General features: G+C 41.7%; 1 protein-coding gene across 1 annotated transcript in view; it reads left to right on the forward strand.

Moving 5' to 3' along the window:
- The window catches only part of phldb3 (pleckstrin homology-like domain, family B, member 3), a 36,983-nt gene extending 21,347 nt beyond the window's left edge, over window positions 1-15,636 (forward strand). Inside the window, exons 6-15 of the mRNA XM_037786178.1 lie at window positions 1-66; window positions 5,918-6,028; window positions 8,616-8,717; window positions 9,086-9,176; window positions 9,719-9,884; window positions 11,728-11,809; window positions 12,204-12,353; window positions 13,482-13,704; window positions 14,457-14,542; window positions 14,791-15,636. The exon at window positions 1-66 is cut by the window's left edge and continues 117 nt beyond it. Of these exons, the coding sequence (XP_037642106.1) occupies window positions 1-66; window positions 5,918-6,028; window positions 8,616-8,717; window positions 9,086-9,176; window positions 9,719-9,884; window positions 11,728-11,809; window positions 12,204-12,353; window positions 13,482-13,704; window positions 14,457-14,542; window positions 14,791-14,925 (1,212 nt within the window). The 3' untranslated portion in view covers window positions 14,926-15,636. The remainder of the gene's footprint in view (window positions 67-5,917; window positions 6,029-8,615; window positions 8,718-9,085; window positions 9,177-9,718; window positions 9,885-11,727; window positions 11,810-12,203; window positions 12,354-13,481; window positions 13,705-14,456; window positions 14,543-14,790) is intronic.
- Window positions 15,637-17,032: the final 1,396 nt, after the last annotated feature.

Raw genomic sequence — 17,032 nt, forward strand, 5'->3', positions numbered from 1 at the left:
GGAGAGCGTGCAGGGGAGATGGAGAAGGAAATCTCGCGTCAGCAGCATGCGATCAACGCGGCGCAGGTAAACAACAACAGCGAGTCGTGGGAGGAATTTTTTTCAGAGAATTTCACAGCTGCTCCTAACGTGTTATACGGGTTTGCAGCTTATCTGCGTGTCATGTGCTTCCTGTCAGTGTTTACCCCCCCCAGGCTGACGGGGGATTAACCTTCACACGAACTCCCCTCCGTTACAGACTCGTGACGTCAGATTTGTTCATAGAGCAGGTGGACAAAATAACAGGAACAATAAAGTCCAATACAGTAACCCTGCAAAGACATCTGCTCATGTGATTTTTGACAATAGATTCAGAACACAAAATCCAGTTTACAAGAGTGAACCTTCCAGCTCTACAAAGTTTATGATGTTCAGTTTTTGTGTCAGAGACATGTGGTGCATTTGTGTTGGATTATTGTAAATTTTAAGGTGTTCCTTTTATTTTGTCTACCGCCTGGACATGCATACAATGCTATAAAAGGGTTTGTTTTGTCTTAAAGCTGAAGTAGATGAGATTGGAGCAAATATGATTAAAAAAAGTTATTTTTATAAAACGGTCGCTATATGGTGACAGTAGGACATGAAACAGGTAACCTGAAAAAAATCATGTTCCTCTGTGTCCTCCGGTGCTCCTAACGGCATCTGCAAGATTTCACAGACCGGAGGAAACAAGCAGTAAGAGCTGATCTGAGGTCTGCTGTCCAGTTGCTGTCTATGAGAGCCGGCTGTCAATCACTCGGGAATTCTGACCAAACGGTCAAACTAGGCAGCGCTGATCAAATATGAATCAATATTCTGTTACGTTAATGTCTATTTCTCTCCTCAAATGTTTCAGAATCATCTTGTAGTGTACTGTTTAGCTGTAAAATGAGAATGTTTGTGACGCCGCCGTCATTGTGAAATCTGGTGAAGGAATGCCAAGTTCTGGTCACATGACTGGAGCACAGCCAATAGGAACGCTCTCTCAATGAAATGACCTGTGATTGATCAAAGTCTCCCGTCATGGGCTAGATTTGTTAAAGCCTGTAAACAGAGCCATGAGGAGGAGCAGAAGTCTAGTTTTCTCTCAGAACACTTGAATTACAATATGCTGAAAGGTTATTATGGGATTTTTGCCCAGTGATGCCAAAAATATAAACTGCCTACTGCAGCTTTAATAGTAGTGAAAATGTTCCCCTCCATCTAAAACTTGTGTTCATGAAGGTTTTTTTTGTGTAAGAAGCAATTGTATCATTAAAGTAGCTCATACGGTAGATTGGGAGCATTTCTATTGCCTATCAACGGCTCTCAACATGACGCACAGCGAGCCGAACCGGAAGGTGGCGGCTACGCTTCCGCGACGACGCCACCGTGGTTCCGCACGACGTTATCAGCTGTAACCGCCGTATGAGAGCAGTGCAGAGCAGCCACCGTGAGCTAGCCAGTTCAGACACGCTCACATGCACGATCATGCACTAACAAAGCGTGGAGAAACTCGGATTCCAACACACACAGAGGGAGAGTGACTTCATTCTCTGCTCAGGTAGACAATACTCCTCTATATATTTACATAGCAAATAGTTGTTTGCTGCTATATTAATGCTCTGGATGTCTAATTTAGAACCTTTAATAACCCAATTATATTAATAATGATGATACCAATAACCTTTATCCTCTACTCCTACAATATTTTCTTGCACAGACACCCACCTCCTCTCAACGCTATTATTTGTGACCAGTAAGTGTATATATAAGAGTATTTATAGTCATGACTGTGAAGAGTAAGAGATCAAACAGAAACATTTACTGAAGCTGCTTTTTTTTTCTTCTCTTTGTGACTGAAGAAAAAGTTGTTCTTCAACTGTGAGCATCTGAAATGAATCTTCTTCTTTTCAGAGTTAATATAAGGAGAGGGCCGACCAGAGAGTGAACTTTAAAAGCCACAAATCTGAGTTCCTCCTACAATAATCACAGAGTTGTAGGCATTGATCAACAAAGCTATAAATGTTGCTCAGATTCTATTTCTGCACTGTAGCAGAGTGAAAATCATCTTTATTGGCTTATTGGCCTTGAAGGACTCATCACCACATTATTAACAGTATCCTCACACACGTTATACACAATCTCCTCAAGTCACAGGCCACGGTTGTCATTGCAGGTTAAGACTCGCCCTCCTTCCTCTCCCCGCCGTTAAATGGTGACTAAAGCGTGAACCTTTACCTCACTCACCAGCATCACCCTGACACCGTCACATGACTGTACAGCAAGCTTAATTACATCAGAGGCCACCATGAGAGAGAAATCAAGAGAGCAAGACGGAAGCAAAGCAGAGCAGCGACAACTGTGGAGAAGATGGAAAGATAAAATGCATGAGGGGATTTGGAAAATTTTGGAGCAAGGCTACGTTGTCATGGATAAAATGATAATCAGGATTAGTTTTGTTCAACATGATTATTTATTTATGTTTTAAAGTCTTGTTCTCTTTGACGGCACCTATGGCGATAAGCGGTAATTGCAGGTATGTTTTTAGATCTCTCTTCCCAGAGATCCAGTGTCACCGCTTGTATTTTTTTTTTTTTTTTTTTTTTTAGATCGTGATTTAAAGGGATAGTGTGTAAGATTTGGTGGCATCTAGCGGTGAGGTTGTAGATTCAACTGAGTATCCCTCTGCTCACTCCTCCATTTCCAAGACTGCGGTAATGTGAGCCGCCGCCGTGGTAACGCCGTTCACCTCACTCAGAGGTCATCTTTACCATAATAACACTACTTTAGGAGCAACGGAAGTCAGACGGTGGCTGGCGGTACCACGGTTTTGCTCTCTTAGGCTCACGTTACCGCAGTTTCACAAGTGTGTCGGAGAACTAAGGTGGACTTCAAAAATGTAAATACGCAAAAGGCTCTCTCTAGAGCCAGTGTTTGGTTTGTCCGTTCTGGGCTACTGTAGAAACATGGTGCTGCAACATGGCGGTCTTCCGTGAAGAGGACCCGCTCCCTATGTAGATACAAACGGCTCATTCTAAGCTAATGAAAACAGTTATGAATATTGTATTCCATTTCTACTAATAGATTCCCCGAATAGTTACACACTGGTCCTTTAACGGATATTTATTGAAGTGAAAATCTTCAAGATCATTACTTTAAGAATGCAATAGAGGTATCACACTTGATCATTTTGAATCGGCAGAAAACTGCCCTGATAATTATTTACAGGTTGATTTCAAATGTTAATTTTAAAAGAAATATGCTTGACATGAAATAGATGAATCTTTTTAAGTACAAATGAAATACAAATCAATTAAAGAGCACCAATAGTGCCACCATATCATGCAACCACATACAAAGGATTTCTCCAAAGCATACAGCTTAAACTTAAAACCTGTTTCTGTGAAGCGGCGTGCATGAAAAAGGCCTGCTGTGATTGGCCAGACAGTTTTGAATAGAGAGCGGGCTTGATTGGAAGCACCACTTTAAATGCAGAGAGACGATATACCACCCAATTAATCTGATTTACTGTGGAAGCCAAGATGATGATTGTCATTGTTAAACAATTCATTCTGCAGCTTTGTGATGGAGAGAGTCAAGAAATAGAATAAACTAGGAGACCGTAAAACTCCTCAGATTCGGATTTACACAGTAATTTGAAGAGGGAACATGTTGGCACTTAAATCCTAAATGTATAACTACAGTGAGGCACCAACTGTAGAGACATTGGTACCTTAGTGTGTACTTTGTTTGGATAATGATTTATTGACCTGAACATATTTTTTTCAATATCTAATTAAATGACTTGAGATTTAGAAATGTGTACAGTTTCTGTGTCGTCAGCTCCTATTTACAAAGCCAACACAATCAGGTGCTTCTGATTCTGATTATGTTTACGAGGTGAGAAAGATGCATACGTTGTTTGTTTTGCAGAATATTTCTTTGACATCGTGATCAACATTTTGAAGTTTAAAAATGACTCTACAGCCAACATGCTAGCGGCTCTCTGAGGCTGTACCTGAACACGGTGGCTTTTGAGCTAAATGCTAACATCAGCATGCTAATATGCACACATCTTAACTTGGAGTGTTTGCATGATAACATTTGCCAATAAGCGCAAAACACAAAGTACAGCAGGCTAATGGGGTTCCATTAGATTGGCAGGTATTTGGTCATAAACCAAAGTACTGGACAAGTTAAAAAAAAACGTTGACCTGATGATGGCGCTGGATGAAAAGTCAGAAGAAGTTTTTCCAATTTATCCTGAGAGGGACATAAATGTCAGTACCGAATCTGATGGCAATCCATCCAATAGTTTTCGAGACATTTGACTCTAAACCACAAATATCAACCTCAAGGTGGCACAACAGTGAAAGCCAGAGTAATCCCAAAGTCAGAGAGATTCATCCTCTGGGGACCACGAAGGTTTGTACAAAACTGAATGGCAATAATTGTTGAGATATTTCAATCTGGACCGACAGACAGATTGCCATCCATAGAGCCATGAACCGCTAGCATGGCTAAGAAAGGGGTGGGTAAAGAATGCTAACAGACGCTTTATTGACAAACTTTCTACGGTCATTCCCCCGTGTCATGAGTCCAAAAGTCAGTAAAACATGTCCAGTGGTTTACCTCTGGGTCTGAGAAGTGAAGCCAATGCTGAAGTGCCTTCATCCTGCATTCTTTCTAACAGCCAGCAGGGGGCGACTCCTCTGGTTGTATAGACGTCTCTGAGAAAATGAGCCTACTTCTCACTTGATTTATTACCTCAGTAAACATTGTAAACATGAGTTTATGGTCTCAATCACTAGTTTCAAGTCTTCTTCAATACAGCATGATGTTCATTTAGTAAATGATGGTCCCATTTAGAGTCAGATAGACCATAAAGCAGGGGATGCTTTAGGGCGGGGCTACCTTGTGATTGACATGTCGCTACCACGGCGTTGTTTTCATCTTACTACTTTTACCCTTTCACAGTGTGTTTTCAGTTCATGGAAGTTAACTGTAACATTTTGGTTGCCCTAAAAATGTCTTATTCAGCGTTCGGTTGTACTTAGCTCCACCCTCTTGTGTCACTTCTGGTTGCAAAAACAAGAGGGCGACGGCCAAAATGCCGAACGCAAGCTTCAAAATAGCAGTCCACAAACCAATGGGTGACATTACGGTGACTACGTATTGAATCTCATGTATGTAAATTATTTCTGAAGCCTCCACTATTTCCAAGTTGGGTTTTTTTCTGATAGCAAGTGAGAGCAGCTGTAAAATGTTTTGACGTTTGTTCACCTTTGTTCACATTCTGACATAGGAAGTTCCAAAATAGCTGTTTTTCCATTCACATGTCAGATTCCACAAGAACATATGAATATAGACAATAGGTTAGATAGTGAGAATAATGTTGAATTGTTCCCTAAGTAGCTGGAGTATGTAAGAGGAGGAGTGCAGAGTGAGAGAAGAAGAAGAGGGGGATTGTGTGAGAGGGATGGTAGTTGACTCAGCTGCAGTGAGGCCAGGCGACAGCTCATCTCTATACACTCCGTCGGTCTGTCTCTCTCACTGTGTCATATTTGCTGTCCTAAGGTTGGGTGATTTAATACCAGTCCATCATTTCTTTTGAGTTGCACTCTCAGCCCTGCTGTCACATGTCCCTCTCGTGCCTCTCATTAACTTGCAAAATGGATGTTTGATTTGCATTGTGCCTCGGCTGAGGAGATCAGCTCGGCTCGGCTCGGGGCTCCGCATTCGCTCACACACACATGCATCAGGGATGTTCACCCAACATTGCACCACAACATAATGAAAAGATTAAGTAAACTCAGGCCAGCCAGATGAATCAGATACAGCACATGCAATTTCTTTTTAAAGGAGAAGAGACCATATGGCCTTCCACTCTGATGGGAATTATGTTGTGAATTTTCAGGAGCGAGTCCAGCAGTTACAGAGAGAGCTGAAGGAGATGGAGAGGGAGAAGGAGAGGGATCTGAACGCCTTGAGGAAAGAGAGGAGAGACCTCGTCCACACAAGTCAAACGGTAAGAGGGATTTATGATATCGTGGACTATCACTGTAACCACTGCTACTTAAAGGAACAGTGTGTAACATTTCACAGGATCTGTTATGCCCGGTTCAAACTACATAATATCAGCCCGATTACAGCCCGACACGGCCGTCGTAGGGGATCGGGGACGATAAATGAGTGTCGTGTGCGTAAATTGATCCTCTTATTGCGTGTAGTGTGTCACAGCACACGACAACCGACGCCACGTCTGGGACGCCCCACGACACCCCGAGGAAAAGTCTAGCCTGCCAGAATTTTTCGTCTTGACACGTCTAGAGTGACGTCATTTCCAACCACGTGTTCCTTTGATTTGACCGATCAGCTGCTCTCTCCAGCGCACAGTCGCAGTCAGGTCACTTGGTTATAAACAAACATGGCGAAAAGGAGGAGGGATGCCGAGTTTGCTGCTTTCAGGTGGGACAACGAAACTGACTGAAGTATGGCCAGCCCGTACCGTCATCTCTGTGCCATCCAGGAGCGCATCCACAACCCTTTTTTCTTTCTTTTCTTTTTCTTTTTGCAACACAAGACCGCCAGCATCACACACAACGCTTCTGTCGCCATGAGCCAGTCACCCAACCAAGACACTGCAAGAGTCTTATGGCGCTGTGATCGTTAGATCTGACATGGTGACCATCGTCAAAGACAAAAATATCTTGTAGTCTGAACACATAGTTAGGAAGATTATGTTCCATTTCTGCTGATGCCGGGCATGCCGGGTTGCGGTCGAATAGTCCTTTTTGCTTAGGAAGGTTCCTAACTGAGTGAAATGACCCTGAAGTATCTCAGTATCAGCTGTGATAAGAGCTGTTTGAATTCACCAAATGCTGAGGAAAGGAGCTTCAATGCTTCCTTTGTTATCTCCTTTAGCAGAGGATACACTGGAGCATCCTTTACCAAAGGAAAAGAGAGAATAACATCCCACAATCCCTTGCGGCCGCAGCATTTAAAGCGACGCACCATTCGGCCGTTCATAATAACAAATGATATGCTTCTCTTGCATATTACTTTCATACACTCATATACTAATTGGATTCATGTTTAATATGAGTGGACAGTGACAACCATTTCGTTTCACTTTATTTTAATTAATTATTTATTTCGAACACGTAACAAATACCTAAAACAAAACAAGAATAACTAATAAAATGAACAGCAAACAATCAGTTAACAAATAATTATAATGTAATGTCCGAAAAGAAGTTGGAAGAAGTATATGATCCTACACCTTCTCCATAACTCCAACAATTAACTCAATATTAATCATATATTCCTTTGATCAAAATAGTTGTCGATTAATTTAATAGTTGACATCTAATCGATCAATAGATTAATCGTTTAAGCTCTACTATTATTACACAATAGTGATTGATTTCATACTCGGCCTTAAGGTGCTGAGCTTCAAAACATAATGTAACTGTGGACAGCCCACGCTGCCATGTGTTATCAGTGTTTATTATGAATACTTGCTGCTCCTTTGTGATTTACTCAGTTACTAATTAAACTGTCACACAGCCAGTGGTTTGCCTTTGATCAGACTTATGACTGCACCAGATGAGACAAGACGTGGACGAGGAAAAAGCGAATCAGACATGGAGAAGAGAGAAGAGAGGAGAGAGAGAGAGAGAGAGAGAGAGAGAGAGTGGGAAGGAAAGGGATAGAGGGAGGAGTAAGCAATGTGAGGGAGGGCGCTGCTTTTGTGAATGTGTGTGGACATGTGAGTGTGTGTGGATGTGTGAGAGGGAGAGAAGGCCAGCTGGGAGAAGTTACACCATCCTTTCTAACAAGCGGTAAGCCAAAGAAAAAAATTAACTTAAATCTATCTGTGCGGCACAAATTTTGTTTGTCAGGAAAACTGCCTTCACGTTTAGTTCATCTGCTCATCTGCTAAATGAGAGAATGGGAACAGCTGGAGGGAGGTTAGAAGGGAGTGGCAACACAGAGGAGGAGAGAGGGACGAGACAGCGTCAGACAACATGTCTTAAGTGTGTGTGAATACCATACGACCGCGTGCAGGATGTGGTTTACTTACTGACACGTGTAGTAGTCACTCTAATGCTGAGAGCGTGTTGTGTCTGATAGATATATGACTTGTGTAGTAGATAGTTTGAGTCTGATTGGATCTCATTGTTGAAACACAGATGTAGAAGAAAACAAAACCCAGGGATCAGTAACTGTTGTATAAATGTGGGCATGTACTGGTGTAGAGTAGTGGAAGAGACAGATAAGGGTTAAACAGTGGACCGCATGTGGCGACTGAGCTGCTCATGTGTTTGTGAGTCAAGCGAGGAGGGAGGGAGGGTCGGGGGGAGAGATAGAGAGGCAATGATAATTTTTTAACTCATTACGATCCCTCTTGGAAGTGGAGTTTTCATTCTCAGGCAGACGTGGTATGTCGAACGCAGCAGCAGCTTTCATCAGTCACCGTGTTTATCTGTCATATTCCCCCTGCAACTCTCGTTCATTTAAACTGCTTTTGTTTTTGTGCCTTGTGGTCATTTTTTCATCGCGGGTGGCATGTTACTGAATTTTTAAATGAAATTGAATCTGGGGTCCTGCAGGTTCTCAAAGAGAAGAAGCCGCTCGCCGATTGGTCCAATATCACCGGCTCAGCCCCCTGCATGATGTCACTTTCCCCTCTGACCGTTCACAAGCCTCCTCAGGTATGCAGCGTGTCACCATGGTTACAGCATGTGTTTACAACTAACAGTTATCCTCATTATCGATTCCTTTTTTGTAAATTTTCTCAACGATGATATCAATCATTTAGTCTAGAAAATGTCCCATCACAATTTCCCGGAGGCCTCTTTAAAATGTCTTGTTTCATTGGTCAAAAACTCAAAGATACTTTAAGACCAGTATCCATAACCCAGTATATATTTACATCTTAGAGGCTGGAAGCTGTGCATTTTTGGTATTGGTGCTTAAAAAGAGACTTAATCGATTATCAAACAATAGACTAATTGTTCCATCACGTCAGCTCTAGTTTACAATATTTAAGATGAAGTTGAAATGTTTTATTATTTCGTAGGATCCATACAAAGAATCTGCCAGTTTGCCCAGAAGACGGAGCTCCTCGCACCGCAACAACAAACTCAACGACAGGCCGATGTCAGCACAGGGTGAGCGACTACCAGCCCCTCTTTCTCTGTTTTCTATTGTGCTTTTGATTGCTTAAGCTGAGAGCACCACGATAGAGAACAATAAACCCTCTCTGTCTGCACTCATGTGCTCATTTTGTCTGACTGTTTGCTCAGTTCCCTCCCTTTTAGTCAAATCAAAGGTGTGTCAGCAGAGTCGGCAGGTTGTTATTACGTTGGTAGAAAGCAGGATTTTCCTGCACCGACCGGGTGAGCCAGAGAAGAGCCTATATACGTAATCTCTTCAGTAGTATCTATTTTTCACACACACACACCTATGTTTCACCAAATATCCCCGTAGCCTGATCTACGAGGTCATGTCAAGTCTTGCCAGGTGTGCTTCTCCTTACTTAGTCTGTTCCCGAAAGCTGTAACTGTAAATTCTTGATCTAATGTGATTCATCATCTTGGTACACAGCTACCACTCGCACAAATCCTCTCACGCCACATCTCATATGAAGCTATTTGCGCTGACCGATGCATGTTCGTGTGTCTTTTCTCTTATCTCCTTCTTCCTCTCTCAGGGTTGGTGAGGATGCTTCCAGACAGCCAGACCCCAGAGGCTTTCACTTCCCCCCTCTCCTCCCACAGGCTCAGCAACGGGCACAGCGGCGGCCACAGACACGGGACCAACAACGGCGGCGGGTTCCTCACTCCGTGCAACAGCGCAACAAGCTCCCGCGCTGCCAGGTCAGCTACTTCACTGCTCGTTTGATGAACACTTTTGTTAAAGAGAGAAATGAAGAGTAGGGGCATTTTTATAGTTCATAGCTCTGCTCACAGGATGGAGACATTTGGAGTGTGTGAGGGTTTTTTATTTCAGAATAACAAAACTGTGAGGAAGATCACTTTTTATGTAAAGCCCCGTTTCCACCGCAGGAACTTTCCCCTGGAACTAAGAACCTTTTGAACGACAGCAGGGACCAGGGTCTTAATTAAGTTCTGGGGACATTTTCCGTGGCCTTTTTGCGGGGAAAAAAGGCCAGTAAAGGGTAGTAATTTCTGAAAGTACCGGAACTTTCGGGGTGGAGTTTACAGGGATGACTGTTACTGATTGGTCAAACACACACACAGCGCCGCTGCTTCAACTGTACCACTTCATTCATAAACAAGGAGGTACTCTAGCATCGATTTAGGACCATTTTAGAACGAAAGAGGAACATTTCTCTTTGTTTGATAACATTAAAGTAAAGTTAGGCTCTGCTGTCGGCTTCCTGACTCGTTAAAAACGAGAGAGAGAAAAAGAGAGAGGGAGATCACGAGTGATAACTTTAGAAGAGATGTAGCGGGGCGGTGCTGTGAACGAGAGAAAGAAAAGGTATTCTCTGATTGTTTCACGGCGTTTACGCTCTAAAGCACAAATAAATAACCATCAAATACTCGCAGACGCTCTTATTTTCATTTCATTCATTACATCCAACGTGTATCAGTAAATATATGCAGCAGTTAACGTTTATTATTTTCTGTGTTTTTTAGAGTAAACAGGCGGACACACTGATCTGCAGGCTGCAGAGTGTGTTTACCGCTGTGACCACTAGCAGCCCACGTCACACGTCATGTTGCTTTTTCATACGTCAGCGTACTAATCTGCCTCATCGTCACAGGTCTTTATGCCGTGGAGGAAACGCAGACAACAGCGGGCTGAAGGAACCTTTTAGTTCCTTGAAAAGTAGTTTCTGACTAAAAGTCCTGGCTTAAGGTGCAGTTACAATAAAAGATCATTCCAGTTTATTCAACGTTGGGTCTTATTTAGTAGTTTTGGCCAGTATTGGTTATCCTCCAGCCAATCTCAGGTTCCATAGTCCCCTCACTCGCGAACAATACCCCGAGGTACTTCAACTCCTTCACTTGGGGTAAGGACTCATTCCCTACCCAGAGAAGGCAATCAATCGGTTTCCTGCTGAGAACCATGGCCTCAGATTTAGAGGTGCTGATCCTCATCCCGGCCGCTTCACACTCCGCTGCGAAACAATCCAGTGAGTGCAATCATCTGCAAAAAAGCAGCGATGAGATCCTCAGCACACCGAACGGCATTTGATTATTTTACCAATCTGACAGCATCCAATCAAGTTGCAGGAGAAAACCACGATAACTAACGTTACGTTACTGAGCGCCAGTTGGCATCAGTTGCTCTATTGTTAAATGACATTACATGTTGGGAAGTGCGCATTATGAGGGGGACTTGCCTGTCTTGACATGGGTTTAAGACTTATTGTGAATTGCAAAACAATGACTTGGTGTCCCACCTCTGGTGTTTACTGTAATGCCAGCTTTATTTGGTTAAAGCAAACTCAGTTCATGTGCTAAATGTGGAATTTGTTTGACTGATCTCAGCGGCATGTTTGTATCTCAGGAGCAGGACAGCTCTGACAGTTACATGAATAAATCATTTAATTGCAGTGCCGCTCCTGATTTTTGCCTACAAGGATTTCACACCCTTCTGCACATACCAGGGTTGTTTGTAACATAACCGTTACTGTAATTGGCCGATGCCGTTATTCTGATTATTGTTATTATTATTCCTCTCACACAGCCCGTGTCTGTTGGATCTTGTTGAGATCGAGAAGAAACTGAGGGAAGCCAAGGCAGAGAGGGAGAGGCTGCTCAGAGAGAGGGTGAGTCACCTGCCGTGGGAAACACTCGCTGACACCTCTAATCACCCGAGACACACTGCATTAGACACGGCTGTCTGATCACTCACACCCACTCGGCTCGCACATGATGGTCCGAAAAAACAGCCAGCAGATGTGTGGATGTTTGTAATGCATGTGTGCAGAATGCCAAGAATGTGTAGCCATATGATTGTGAGTTTGAAACTAGAAATGGGAACATTAAGGAGTACATGTTGATGCCAGGTTTCTTTTTTTGGATGCACACATCAAGTTATCCATCATAAATACAACTCCATCAGAGCAGTGTCATCATTGTCTAAATCCGTTACCCTGAAAGGGGTCGTCACATTTTTTGGAAGATGGCTAATAATTTTCAGTGATACATGTGTGCACTTAGGAAGAGCGACGGTGGTTGCTGTTGGAGGAGAGAAGGCAGAAAGAGCTAAACTCTCCCAAAACAGAGCCACAGGAGCCAGAGAGCCCACAAAGACCAGAACCAGAACCAAAGGAGCAACCAAAGGCCAGTACACCCCTAAACTCACCAGAGGTATGTATGAAATGACATCCATAAGATGGTGTTAAAGGGTCAGCGTGTCACATTTAGGGGGATCTATTGGCAGAAATAGCATATAAGTTTGTTTTCATTAGTGTGAGGCCATTCACATTTTCGCGTCAGCCACAGTAGTTCTCCTAGGCGGGCCTCCCCAAGAGGGCTCCAAAACGTTTCAGGGGAGGCTCAGTTAATGGAAGTGAAAAAATGAGTTGTCAAAAGAAGATCACATAGAAAAGCCTAAAAGTGTCTGATTTGGTTAAAGATACAGTCCAGAGATAGTAACTGTTTTTCTGAGTCAGAAATGAATAAATGCCTCAGAACAAACCTTTTTTCATGTATTTGGTGTAGTCTGAAGTTATGTCAAACAGCATTATTAAACTACTCTATCTGGGCTTAATTGTTGAGTCTATGTGATCAAAAAACATATGATCCCATTATAATAATTAATATAATTAAGTATAATTATATAATTCTAATTATATCATTATTATATAATTAGAATAATATATAATATTATTCTAGTTATATAATAATGATATAATTATATATATAATATATATATATATAATTATATATACCATAATTATATATAATATATAATTATACTTAATTATTATTAATAATTTTATATATATATATAATTATAATTATATATAATATTCTTGAATTTCCCTCTGGATCAATAAAGTTACTATCTGTCTATCTGTCTATCTGTCTATCTGTCTATCTGTCTATCTGTCTATCTGTCTGTCTATCTGTCTGTCTATCTGTCTGTCTGTCTGTCTGTCTGTCTGTCTATAGTTCAATATCCAAAAACGCTGAATCCTGCCTTTCCCATAATGCAAATATATATTATGTTCCTGTTTTTCTGTGTTTGAATCTTTAACTCTTATCAATGGTTAGTCATTATTTGAGAACAGTTTCAGAAATATTACATTAAATCTGTCAGATTTCTTTTCACACTCTCCTCATGATGACTGTATAAGCCGTGTACTATATAGAGCGAGGGACCAGGACAAAGTAAAGCAGACAAACATGCACAAGAAAAGCACAACAAATCTTGTCAGATCTGCCGAGTCCCGTGATCCCATCTAATGTAAATGTTTCATCCTCTGATCACAGAAGGCCGTCCAGCGGAGCAGCCTGCCCCTCTTCCTCTCTCCCAACTTTAACCTCCGGGCCCACGTGGAGTCTCTGGGTCACGGAGTGACCGGCTGCCCGGACCTGCGGATGACGCCTCGACGCTGCGCGGGCTTCCTGACCAAACGAGGGGGGAGGGTCAAGACCTGGAAGAAGAGATGGTTCCTGTTTGACATGGACCACAGACGACTAGCCTACTATACAGGTTAGACTGGCTGGGAGAGTGGTGTGTGTGCACATACTGATTGAGTGTTTGCATCAACGTGTGTCACACTAGCTCACTAAAAGGAAGTCAAACATGTTGTCAAATAATATTGCATCAATAACATTATTTTCCAGCCTTTATCCTCCCCGTTTATGCAGCACATTCTATTATATTTCACCCCCCAAAAAAAATATACCTCAAGAGAAAACATCTTTTTCTTTTTTAAGAGGACCTATAATACTCATTTCAGGTGCATGCTAGTATTTGGGGTTTCTACTAGAACTGGTTTACATACGTTAATGTTCAATGTTTTTCTTTTCATACCGACTGTGCCTGATTAATCAACTGAACCAAACTCTTCGGACTCCTCTTCAGCTCCGCTCTAACTAGCTTTTTTTTTGAGGGCGTGCCAAACTAGCCACTAGGCAGGTGTTGTGCAGATGTGTTACTTGGTGACATCACCACATTACAGAAGAAAAGGCGGGACTTCAAGCGAGGCGTTTCAAGCAGTTCAGGAGCAGTGATTCTGTGGGGGAGAGTGACTCCCTTTGGCGTGGACTTTGTAACTTTGCAGACCTTTTACATGCACAAAAAAAACTATATAACACACTAAAGGAAAGGGAAGAAGCATAATTGGTCCTCTTTAAGTACATGCAACTATTTAATGCAGTTAAAAGAATGGGACTTAAAATGATAAATGAGTTTGTTGTCACCACATTTTTTTTCTATCCTGCTTCTGTTTTTTGCTGCAGACTGTGATGAGAGGAAGCTAAAGGGAGTCATCTACTTCCAGGCCATAGAAGAAGTTTACCTCGACCATCTACGAACAGCCACTTCTGTGAGTTCTCATACACCAACAACTGACTCAGAGAAATCTGAAAAAAAGCTTCAAATGAACTATTGTAGGAAAGATTAGTCTTATCTGTCTGATCCAAGTTATTTATTTTTAATAACTTTTGGGGTTTCACGTGGAAGAATGCAAAATCTCTGCGGTAATATTAGTGACATCTTGACTTCAGTCAAAAAGCGTCTTCTTCTTCATCATCACGGCTCATCACATTCCCGCTGTCTGTCCCTTCTTTTCAGTCCCCGCGGCCCAGCCTGACGTTCTGTGTGAAGACGTACGACCGTCTCTTCTTTCTGGTGGCTACCAGTCCCGTTTGCATGCGGATTTGGATGGATGTCATCGTCACGGCAACAGATGAGCACAGCCGTTACTGACCTCTTGCATACGTGACTGTAAAAAAAAACTTGAGTGAAGCTACTGAGCGGACGCTGGCAGGGAGTCATTTCCCCGTCTGAGGGGCTGATTCTGTACCTGGACTCATGAATCTGTGGATGAAGTGTGTGTGAGATGCAGAGGTGCAGAGGTTCGAGATGCCGAACAGATGTGCTCTAACAGATGTGCCTGAACACAGCGGAGGAAACTGTTACTTGATGCTTGAGTGGCGGCAGAGGTTCACTGCAGAACTAGCTGCAAACCACAGCACCAGCCTGCACACTGGAAGTCTGTTACTGGGAGGGTTTCACTCTTTGAGCCTGACCTCCCCCTGCTGGTCAGAGTCCAGCATTACAGGACTGGTGTGAACTACACTACAACACACTACAAAAGGGGGGTGGACACAATAATAGCAACACCTATACAATATGATGCAATCCAATTACAACAACCCAGCAATAAATATATACGTTATTAATGTGCCAGGGGTCTTGATTTGTGCCGATGTGATAACTTTTTGTATTTTGTGTTGGATTGTTTTATATTGTCGGGTGTTTCCACTAATATGTCCATATCCTGTGTCTTTGTTTTCATAAATTACATTTTCATGAAGTAAGTTATTATTTGGAAATTTATATGGGTTTGATATGCAAATAAATGAAGAAAATACACTGTTATGAATGCACTATTAAATGTTTATTCATAAAACAAAAGTTTTATTTTAGTTGGCTCTCTTTTTTTCAAACTTAAATCTTTATTTTCAACATTAAATAATAATGATAGCACAAAAAAAAATTTTTTTAACTCTTTTTCCATCATTCATGCAGTATTGATGGATTCAAATTTAGCTCCATCGCATTGTCGGCGTTTTGGGTTTTGCACAATGTCCATTCTTCCCATTTTTCTTCCAGTTGTGCTTCTTGTAGTCTCGAGATATGTCAGTTTTAACAATATTTCAACAATTACTAGTCATTGGTTCGGTGTCGAGTGCCCCATTTTTTCTTGTAATTGCTTTATAATAGTGTTTTAACCAAATATCATATTACACTTACTTCAGAGAATTTGCAGAAACTACATACAACTCACAGTGACTTTAGATCCTACAGTATTTGTTACATACCATTTCATTTCACACTGTTATTTACTGTATTTTCTTATTTCCAAAAAATATGTGAGCGACATTTATCAAATGATATATATACACTCTCCAACATACTAGACGTCTGTGTAACTTCTTCTTTTTTTTTTTTTTTAAGTATCATAACACTGCCGACTATTTCCTTACACAGTTAAAACTGACACCAAATTGTAATATACAAATATCTGCAACAGTCGTTGAGCCGGTGAGCTAATTCCCTGCTTTTTTTTATGTGTTTACTGAAATGGATAAAAATCTGCCTGTTTTAGTCTATAACCTCAGACACTTAACCACTCCGACCTTTTCTGTCTTTCATACAGCCATTTCTGCCCACTAGACCCCTTTGAGAACATTTTTATTATCTCGTTCTCAAAACATTGTTAAAACACAAACAACGTCTCTTTCTAACCGTAGTAAGGTAGACAACGAGCTACAACCTTATTTTAATCACAACAAGCCGTCATCCGAGCTGGACAGATTACATTGGTCTCTATGTGCATCCGGCTGTGGGACGAGTGGTCAGGGACCGTCTACAAAGGCAACGTCGAAAAGAGAAAAATACTCCATAATTTCAGTATTATACAGTGTAGTAACCCCAAAAATACTTCACACATCAATGATCCGCTCATAGTTGTACTACAACACTTAGTTTGGAAAAATATGCTTTTGCATAATTTTTGGTGAATTTGTAATGGGAAAAATATTCAATAACTTCACTTTTATAAAGTGTAGTGCCACCAAAATGTCTTAATTAGTTTGATAAGTATAATCAGGAAGAGACCATTGATGTGTGAAGTGATTTTGGTGGTACTACACTGTATAATACAATATAATCGTGCTGCCTAGTTTGACCGTTTGATCGGAGTTTGTGACAGCTGCTCGGAGACGGCAGACTCCAGATCAGCTCTTACTGCTTGTTTTCCTCCGGTCTTTGAAATCCTGCAGATGCCGTTAGGAACACCGGAGGACAT

Source organism: Sebastes umbrosus, chromosome 11, assembly GCF_015220745.1.
Source record: "Sebastes umbrosus isolate fSebUmb1 chromosome 11, fSebUmb1.pri, whole genome shotgun sequence".
Classification (NCBI taxonomy): Eukaryota; Metazoa; Chordata; class Actinopteri; order Perciformes; family Sebastidae; genus Sebastes; species Sebastes umbrosus.